Here is a 10546-nt window from a genome sequence, read left to right as displayed (position 1 = left end):
CTTTGGACAAGGTATTCTCCTAAACAAATTCTTGCCCGCCAGTGTTACATTTGGGATGATATGCCGATGCATTTAAATTTTGGAACATTGCCTGGCATGCCTTTCCTTGTCTTTGATATCTCGACTTTATAATAATGAATAAAGTGCCGCCGATCCAAAACAGCAAAAGTAATAGGATACATAAATTGTTCCTTAGAAGTTATATTGCCGAAATGAATCCATATGTTTCCTTCTGATAATGAATATCAGTTTTCTGAAACCCGAATTTCACCAGGGAATTTAAGAATTCACCCGTAGAAAATTCTCCCTTTATGTGCGACGACGACACATTGTCGAGCAAGAGGTAGACTGATAATACAAATAGAGTTTTGATATACATTTCGATCACTATTTTATCATTCAATACTCCATTCTAAATACGCAAACCACTGACTTTTTATGTAGTTGGTATCATCACTTAACAAATACTCTCAACAAATCTTCCCATACAAAACATTCACTTGGTTGACATTTCTATAACTTGAACAAGGGAAACTAATTTATCGTGTATTTTCCTCCCTTTGGTGATCTCACTGAACGGAACACGAATCGTGTCAAATCCCTGGGAACCATCTCGACTGGTTTGACATTTGACGTTTCAAATGTTGCCGATGCGGAATAACAAAAAACGAAACCTGCGCTTTAAAACACGGATTTTTATATGAATATACGTTTAAGGTTTTTTCTGAGTATACCCTTTTGCAATAAAAAAATATATTACCGTCCAAAACGTAACGCAATTGTATTTTTGTACAAACTAGTGCTTCCGATCCCACAACGTTCATCTGATTTCGTTCGTTCGATATTTTGATTTACGACGATAGTCCTACGAGCAAGTGATAATCATTTAAAAGTTTTCGTATATATTTTCAAAAAAACACGTTTTCGTTACGAATACTTAGGGGACCTTTTTTAAAAACCTTAACGCCAATTTCGGTAAAAATATGTTTGTACACTGGCAACTCTGGCAATTTATTTTATCAGATTCTTTGGCGGGAATTTGAAACGAAAGGGCGTCAAACTTGAATTTTTTGAAAAGAAAATTCATAATATTGTATATATTTGTGTTTTAGTGTTTTTATTTGTCTGTAAATATCTAATATTAAGTGGAGTATTTAAAAATGGTGGGTAACGAGGGCGGGGGTGGCGATCCCCTCGCCCCGGCACAAAACGGAGCAGGACAATGGACAGTGAAAAGAAAAGTGGTGGAGGCGGTGAGGACAATCTTTACTTACCTTATCACAAACCTGATTATAAGAGACTCTATCCGGAAAACTCGGCTTCCACGGAATTTAAAGTATTCGTCGAATCTAGTACGAACGAAAGACTAGGAAACAAAAGCCCAATTTATTTGAACCACATATTCTCAAATGGAATCAAAGGTGTAGTGGCTATTCGCAGAATAAATGCTAGTAAGATTGTGGTGGTATTTAAACAATTTAACACGGCCAACAACTTTATTAACAACACGGCTTTTCTGGAAAAAAATGGCATGCGAGCTTTCATCCCCGCAGCTCATATTGAAAAAACAGGAATTATTCGATTTGTTCCAGTGAACATTTCTAACAAGGACTTGTACTCCAAGCTGTCGTCGATATATGAAATAATTTCAGTCAGACGTTTTTCGAAAAAGGTAGGTCAAGAACGAGTGCCTTTGCAAACTGTGAGCATTACGTTTCTGTCAAATTCATTGCCTGACAATGTTCAATATGACCTGTTCTCGTACAGGGTATTCGATTATATTCCTCCTCTGCAGCAATGTTACAGATGTTTTAAGTTTAATCACTCGGCCAAGATCTGCAGCGGCAAACAGCGCTGCAGTTGTTGTGCTGGTGATCACCACTATAAAGAATGCGATAAACCAAACGAGCTTTCTTGCGTAAATTGCAGCGGGCCACATATGGCTATTTCAAGGACTTGCCCAATAAAAATGCAAAAAATGATGGAGAAAAAGAGTAAAATTACTTACTCTTCTATTGTAAATACCAAAAACGCTGTGGACTTTCCCCCGTTAAAAACTACTCAGCAAACTGTACAAAATGTAAATTCGGATGTAAATAAGCCTTTATATACCACTGTAAATAAGACACAGAACCAAACGAAAGTCACTTCTGTTGCTGATGTTAAAACTCAGCTATTAGGTAATAATGATCTGACTATGGCTATTGTTCGTACATTAATCCAATTGGCTAATAATGCTGATGACACTCCCGTTACTACCACAACAATTAAAGAGATGCTTTTTAAAAATTTATCTTAAATGGATTCTAGTTCTCATAATTCACAGTTAAGAATCGCTCTTCATAATATTCAAAGTGTTAAAAACAAAAAACCTTTAATTATTAAGTTTTTAAAAGAAAATAATATAGATATCTGCCTACTGAATGAAACATGGCTTAAAGAAAATCAAACTTTTAACATTCCTGGTTACAATATATTTTATAAAAATGCGAAAAATGAACATGGAGGTGTAGCCATCCTGATAAAATCATTTTTTAAGTGTAAATTATTACAAACTGATTTTTATGAGGACATTCAAGCAATTGCTTTATCGCTGTCTGTTGAAAGTGGTAATATGTCAATATTATGTGTCTATTGTCCACCAACTGGAGGCCTTATGCGTATTAATAATTTACGGAAATTAATAAATGACCTACCTAAACCCATTTTTGTAGCAGGAGACTTTAATGCTCACCACATAGCTTTCGGCTGCGTTTCCACTAAGGGTCGTGGCCAACAATTGTTCGACATGATTGACGAGTGTAATTTATGTATATTAAATGATGGCAGCTTTACAACTCTTAATTATCCTAATCGCAATCCTTCTGCTATAGACGTTAGTCTAATCAGTCCTTGTATTGCCCCTCTTTGTGAGTGGTCAGTACATGATGACAACATGGGAAGTTATCATTTCCCAACTATAACAGACATAACACTCTCAATAGACAGATATCAAATAAACCCTCCTGTTGACAAGTTTTTGTATAACAAGGCAGACTGGGAAAAGTTTAAAAAATTATCAATTGATATGTTTAACGATTTGACTGTGGACAATGAGAACCCTTTGGAATCATATAATCAGTTTTGTATTCGACTCAACACACTTAAGCAAGAATGCATACCTAAATTTACTAAAACTTCAACTTTTCGAAGTAAACCTCCGGCACCCTGGTGGAATGATAAATGTGAACAGAGTGTTGTCAACTCTTATGAGGCTTTAAAGTGCTACAGAGCTACTCCTACTATTGAAAATTACATACATTACAAAAAAATTGATGCTATTAAAAAAAGGACTATTGCTGAGGAAAAAAAGAATGGCTGGCAAAGACTTTGCGACAATTTTAATAGAACTACACCAATAAGCGTTATTTGGAATTACATTAAAATGTTTAAAGGTATGAATAAAAGTAAAAACAAATCATACAACGATGAGTTTATCGCATCCTTTTTAGATAAGTTGTCAGAAGACAGCACAGTTAGTTTCGACAATCTAGATGTATACTTTAATCTTAATAATAATAATGAGAAATCCAAGTTTCTGTTAGAACCTTTCTCAAGAAATGAATTTTTACTAAGCCTTCAATCTCGTAAAAATACAAGCCCTGGTTTAGACGATTTTCCCTACATACTAATTAAAAGCTTGGATTCAACTGTACAAGATATTTTATTAGATATATTCAATGCACTATGGTCAAAACAAATAATTCCTCAGCCGTGGAAAACCCAGTGCGTGATTCCAGTTCTCAAACCAGATAAGTCCCCAGATTGTGCTGATTCATATCGGCCTATTTCCTTGTCATCATGCATTGGTAAAGTTTTTGAAAATATGGTAAAATGTCGCCTCGACTGGTTTGTTGAATCAAATAGCATTATTCCGCATGTGCAATATGGATTCAGACGAGGTAGGAGCTGCGCAGACAGCTTCTTATCCCTTATAACAGATCTGAAATATGCAAAAAATAGTAATGTTAGTGTTGCATGTGTTTTTTTGGATGTCAAAGGAGCATTTGATAATGTTCATCCTGGAATATTAGTTAAGGTGTTAACTAACTTGGGAATACCGGGTTAGTTGCCAAGTGGGTGCATGAATTTCTAGTTAACCGAACATTATATGTGAAACATAATAATATAATACATGGCCCAAGATCTGTGTCTAGAGGCACTATGCAAGGTGCAATTCTGTCACCTTTGCTATATAATTTGTATACTAGTGAGATTTGTAAATATGTAAATACAGATTTTGTAAATATTTTACAGTTTGCTGATGACCTTGTACTATATAGTGTCAATAATGATGTAGACATAGCCATCCATAAAATTAACTATGCTCTTAAGGAACTACATTTATTTTACCATAACAGATTACACCTACAAATTAATCCAACTAAAAGCAGTTCTATGATTTTTAGTAAGGACTCTCCTTCTAATAATATTATATTCAATAATGAAGTAATTTCCCAAGTTAACCATCATAAATTTTTAGGCATAGTTATTGAGAATAACTTAACTTTTGAAAAACATATTAAATATATATCTCAAAACTCCACAAAAGGGCTAAATATTATGAGGTGTCTAGCGGGAGTATCTTGGGGGCAGACCCAAAGATACTTTCAATTTTGTATAAAGCAATAGTTAGAAGCCATTTTGACTATAGTTGTTTAGCTTACTTAGATAGTAATTATGTACATAGACTAGACATTATTCAGAATAAGGCTTTGAGGGTGATTTCAGGAGCTTTCTGCTCAACTCCCATTAGAGCAATGGAGGTTGAAACAACAATCATGCCTCTTGTATTGAGAAGATTACTACTGGCAGAAAGACATAGTGTGAAGCTATTAGCTTCAAACAATCAAAATATAATTAAAAAAATAATACCTTGTGAATTAGACTGCCATGATCCTATGACTACAGGTGCCGATCTTCTCAATGGCCAGGCTCCCAAAGTCTCTCGCATCCTGCTGGAAATGAGGAAGAAATTCCCATCATTGTATGCAATATCACCTTGGCCATGTTATTCACATTCATTCAGTTCTTTATTCCCTCAAGTTTCAGTAATTAGGGCTTCCATCACCTCTAATCAGGATATGTTAGAATTTTTAAGTGAAAATGAAGATTACTACAAACTTTATACAGATGGCAGTAAGGGAGAAAATTATGTTCGTAGTGCTGTTTATAACCCTCAAAATAAATTTGTTCAAAGCTTTGTTCTGAATAGTAATTGTAGTATATTTACTGCGGAGGCATATGCTGTTTTAGAAGCACTCAAGTTAATTGCATTTACTAATAGTTACCATAAATTTTTAATTCTTACTGACTCTTTAAGTCTAATTAAAGCTCTGGAAAGCTTTAAAGTTCATTTTAAAACATCATACATGATTTTTAAAATAAGAGAAATCATTAACAATTATAGAAGAAAAGGATTGGAAATTTCTTTTATGTGGATACCGTCACATAAAGGAATAACAGGCAATGAAATAGCTGATAAGGCTGCATATGATGGAATCAATGCGATAGATGTGTCCTTAATTGTCAATATTCCGGTTACTGATTGTTATGCCGCCATTAAACATGATGTACAAAAATTGTGGCAAGAATTCTGGAAGAAGGATCAGGAAGCCAAGGGGAAATGGTATGGAAGCATTCAGCAAGACTTACCAGTCAAACCATGGTATAATAAGCTCAAGTCACCCAGCCGTGATTTTATCACCACAATCAATCGTCTTCGTTTTGGCCATACTAAGACACCTGCACATCTGACCAGACTTGGAATTGTACATAATAATAAATGCAACAACTGCGGAGGTATCGGCGATATAGACCATTTGATTTTTTCCTGTCCGGCATACTCTTTGGATAGGTTAATCCTGGCTAGTGAAGTTAAAGTGTTATCATCAGCTAACGACCCCTCCCGCCGCCTCAGTGAATTGTTAAAAATGTGGACTGTTTTATACCAATCTTTAAATATATTAAAAATACTTTCAAAGAACTTTGACATTACAGTGAAATGTGAAACATACTCTGATGCTCCGATTAACGATTAGTACCTCTGATGTGAAAATAAAAAGTTGTGAAGTGAATGACTTACGTGACGTTTAATAAATGGTGTTACCAATGAAGAAATAACTGATATGACAACATGAAAATAAAGACTTGGCTTAAAGGTCTAGTAACCAGGCCATAAAATTACAAAAAAAAAAAAAAATTTTTAATAGGCCGGGTATTTTTTTTACCATGACTTTGAAGTTATGTCAGTTACAAAAAAAAACGAAAAACGATTACACACACTGAATAAAAATAGCGCGCAATAAAATAACAGATATTAATTAAAAAATACCGTGGAATCTCAAAATGCACTCCGCGTAAAGGTGGACTCGGATCCTTGGATTGCGTTGGAAAATATGGCCGCTACCTACCCGTGAAGTCATACAGTACGCCACCTATAGCGAGTAGAAGAGAATGTGACGTCGCAACATAATATATGGTTGCTAGTGCTGCTGCAGAGAAATAAGCAACCTGAGATATACAATGTATGATAGGAAAAAATAGTTCTAGAATTCCTCCCCATTGTCCAGCAGTATGTAGGGGTTATAGCACGCAGCACAATGCTGAGGACTTGTGTTCGATGCCCATGCTGTCTCTTTTGGGATTTTCTGTGCATCCTGTCTCAGTTGTAATTTTCGATATTTTTTTCGAAGAAGCAAGCTTCCTCCATGATAATTTTCGATATGTGGTCACTCTTATTATTATTCAGTGAAAATAGTGTAATGTCTCAACTCGAAGGTCAGTTGGCAACTTACTTTATCTGTGGTACAATGGAATTGTCGGGTGACACCAGTGACACGGTTGACACTTGTTACCGGCAAGGATAATATTGACATGGAAATACCGACCGATATTTCGTGTACACGCCCCCCCATATAAACTGTGTCAAACTGACAAGAGTTTATAATTATATTTTTTTTTTTATTTGACTGGATGGAAAAGAGCAAATGGGCTTTCACAAAATATCACGTCGGTATTTCCATGTCGGTATTGTACACGTATCGTACGTCCGGTAAATAGCCTACCCACCCGAATTGTCAAAAGCAGCATGTCAATTAATTTAATTTAGTGAATTTCGTCTGCGAGCGAAATGCAGTCAGTGCAGCAGTGCGAGGCGAATCATTCGATATTTAAGCTTAACACAATGAAGTATTTTACGACTCGATTAAATTCAATTTCCGTTCCTATCTGTTGCATTAAATAACAATTTTCGTGAGACGTGTGTAACTATTGAACTTCGTTATAAGTTGCGTATTCAAACACTCCAAACTACTCAAATAAGTAGTTTGGATACACGATGTCTACACGGAGAGCTAGAATAAAAGCCGTAGCATCACTGCCCGTAAGGCGGAAAAATACAGAAGGCCAATTAAAAGAAGAAAAACTAAAGAGTCCTGAAACACCACGCCAACAACATTGCAGGATGAGATTTTTAAAAATTAAATCACCCGTCAATAAAACCGCATCGCCGATACAGCCGCTGCAAGAAACAAGACCTAGTGATGTTCCTTTGACTGCAGATGTACTTTCGCCCTCACCTAAAAACCTACCCTCGGTTGTAAGAACTCCAAAACGCAGCGAAAAAGTGCCTGTAATCACTTCAGTACCAAGACCAGCCACGAATCCATTTGTTTCCCCTCTACAATGCTACAACCCAGCGCGAAAGGCTGTGCCTTCCCCTATAGGGCTCTCTCCACTCTCCAAAACTCTGCCAGTTTCTACGGAAGGTATTGAGAGACTTGAATCTCCGAATAGCAGCAAAACTAGCCCATATGTTGCAGATAAAGCTAAGACTGACACTCCATGTGTGGAGCAACCTGTAATCCCAGCAAATTCCTCAGAAAGAAGACTTACTTTATCATCACTAGAAGGTAACATATTTATTATTCTAAATACTTTTACCTACATTTTTGTGCATAAATTGGCATATTGAATAGAGCAAGAATTTTTTTAGAAAATCTTCTACCTTTCTATTTAAGTAGGTTGTTATTGAAGGTAGTAGTTTGTTATTGAAAAAAATATGTGTCCTTCCAGAGTGTTTATTAGTGTTTCAACCACCTCATTTATCTGGTCACATTTTTTAGGAATTGGCTGTAGATTTTGATGTTTTATGATTATTTGTTACAGTTCCTGAGTTTCTACCAGATAACTAAAAAACTATCAGAATATTCGGCGATTTTTACAGAAGTGACCAGAAAAATGAGATGGTTGAAATGCTTGAATAATCACCCTCCATTTATTTTTACCCACTTGAAAAGTTATAAGTGCATAGGGCACTCATACTGATGAGTGATGAATCCCGATTTTCAATTGGTGTATGATTTAATAATACAAGATAAAACTAAAAAAGTCCATCAATAGGTTAACCATTGTGCTTAACCTATAGCGTAGGTCAGAACTTTTCTGCACACTTGAGGATGCATGCAGGAATCACTAATTTTCTATGGATATATTGACCCACGTCAAGAGGCACTTTCCGAGCATGTGCATTGTAATAGTACATTACTGTAGAGGCCGAGAAGTAGGGGGTTGCCGGCCAAGCAGATTTAGACCAAGAGAGGATAGGGATGCGAGGCCGGCAACCCCAGGTTTCGGCTGAGGCTTGTATAGTGCTTTTCTCAAACATTACATGAAATAAAATAAAAAAAAAAAACAAGAAATGAAGCTGGCGGGACGCTAGTCTGGTCGCGGTGTTGTGTACGCGTGTGTCGCGCTGGCTGCTGGCGGTGCTGCTGTGCGTGCTGTGGTGTTGCTGGGCGTGGGCCGCGTGCGTGTCGCAGAGCGCGCGTTGAAACAAAAGACGGTCGCATTGCCGGCCAACGGCCTGCAAGGTTGTATGAAATCTCTTTGCAGGGCGCTAGAGTGACCGCGCGCACGCAGCTGAGCCACAGCGCCTGCAGCGCGATACTTCTCGGCCTATTATTTGTAACACAACGTCAATATTTCATGTAATGTTTGAGAAAAGCACTATACAAGCCTCGGCCGGAACCTGGGGTTGCTGGCCTCACATCCCTATCCTCTCTTGGTCTATATCTGCTTGGCCGGCAACCCCCCACTTCCCAGCCTCTACAGTAATGTACTATTTGCGCAGTCAAGCAATAGCTGATACAACAAAGCATGAATAAATATCTGATAACATTTATAAGGCCAGTAGGATGGTCAGATATTTTTGCACACTCTGCTGTCGCAGATATTAATGCAGGTACATGCTTTTTTTTTACTCAAAATGTTTTTGTTTTTGACGCAGATTACAACCCACCCAGCATTCCAGAAAGCATTACCGATGAAACTGGCATGGATGGTATAGTCCCATTGCAGCCAACACGGAACATACCAAAACCTTTAGACTTATTAAAAAGTGAGATCATATCAGAAAATGCGCCAGTGTTGTTTGACCCCATCATTCCATTGCCTTCTCCGAGTAAAGTGCGCCCCAAGTTACGGCCAGCGCCAAGACTTGCTCCCCACAGAAGAAACAGTGTTCAGGTAAACCCATAAACTGAATATTTTGTAATTACTAACTGTAAACCGTGACTCCGTCCGCGTTTATCGCTATCCCGCGGAAACTATGTCATTTTCCAGCATAAAACTATTCTATGCCATTCCCCGGGCCTCAATCTATCTGTATACTGAATTTCATCTAAATTGGTTCAGAGATTTAGACTTGAAAGGGTAACAAAACAAAATAAACAGACAAACTTTCGCATTTGTAATATTAGCGGAATTAGTAGGGTGATGTTCTTTGAGCCATCTATTTAAACATACTTGTATGTTGTGTCTCTAATAATTATTAAGGTATCAAGAACTTTGGGATCCCCTCATTTCCTATAACAAGCTTGATACCTGTTTTTTAATCCGTAATCTATTGTGTGGTACGCCATCATTAGGGCCTCGCAAAATATACCTTTCCTTTTGTTCTTAGTTCTGTGTTAAGCTTGTGTTTGTTACGTCTCAGGGCAGTGCCAGCGAGTCGGAGGACGAGAGTCGGCGCGCGCTGCTGACCGGCGGTGCGCCCACGTCGGTACCGCCACGGCAGCGGCACGACTCACACACTTCACACAGCACTATGCATTCTTTGCCTAACAGGTATAGATAACACTATATATAATGTGCCTCTATAGGGGCGATTCCATAACTTGATTCCGCGGGTGTATAATTTTTTTTTACCAAAAAAGTAGAAAGAAAATATTGAAAACCGCCTAAATATAGCGGAATCGCTTATAAGTAGAAAACTAAGGTAAGTCCCTCTCCCTCCAAGTCCCTCTTAAGAACACGCGTGGCCGACATTGAGGAAAAGACTGCAACTACAGAGGTGGGCTTACACAACCACTTGGGTGGTGGGAGCCAGCCAGACGGACCAAGAATGGAGGGGCAATTTGTAATGTATGTAAATAAATGCGGAAACTATCATTTCCCCCGATTTTCATTTCGCAGACAATTAGCGTAATGTTTCGTTTAGCAGAAA

At 37.5% G+C, this 10546-nt stretch overlaps 2 protein-coding genes across 3 annotated transcripts in view; both read left to right on the top strand.

Annotated features, from left to right (window-relative positions):
* Window positions 1-10546, top strand: part of VGlut (Vesicular glutamate transporter) — a 214878-nt gene that overhangs the window by 71120 nt on the left and 133212 nt on the right. The gene's annotated exons all lie outside the window — the stretch shown is intronic.
* LOC141431681 (uncharacterized) lies at window positions 7264-10177 on the top strand. Its single transcript, XM_074092860.1, has 3 exons — window positions 7264-7952; window positions 9329-9567; window positions 10037-10177. Exons 1-3 carry the CDS (start codon window positions 7379-7381, stop codon window positions 10175-10177), a joined length of 954 nt encoding a protein of 317 aa, XP_073948961.1. The 5' UTR covers window positions 7264-7378.

Source organism: Choristoneura fumiferana, chromosome 10 (assembly GCF_025370935.1).
Source record: "Choristoneura fumiferana chromosome 10, NRCan_CFum_1, whole genome shotgun sequence".
NCBI classification, from domain to species: domain Eukaryota; kingdom Metazoa; phylum Arthropoda; class Insecta; order Lepidoptera; family Tortricidae; genus Choristoneura; species Choristoneura fumiferana.
Note: the sequence above shows the minus strand (reverse complement) of the source record. Positions and strands in the feature narration are given on the sequence as shown.

Bases quoted from the DNA above. Each gene is read 5' to 3' on its own strand.
- LOC141431681 (XM_074092860.1), top strand. From the start codon at position 7,379: ATGTCTACACGGAGAGCTAGAATAAAAGCCGTAGCATCACTGCCCGTA. The intron at 7,953-9,328 runs GTAACATATTTA...TTTTTGACGCAG, and splicing joins TACTTTATCATCACTAGAAG to ATTACAACCCACCCAGCATT. The intron at 9,568-10,036 runs GTAAACCCATAA...GTTACGTCTCAG, and splicing joins ACAGAAGAAACAGTGTTCAG to GGCAGTGCCAGCGAGTCGGA.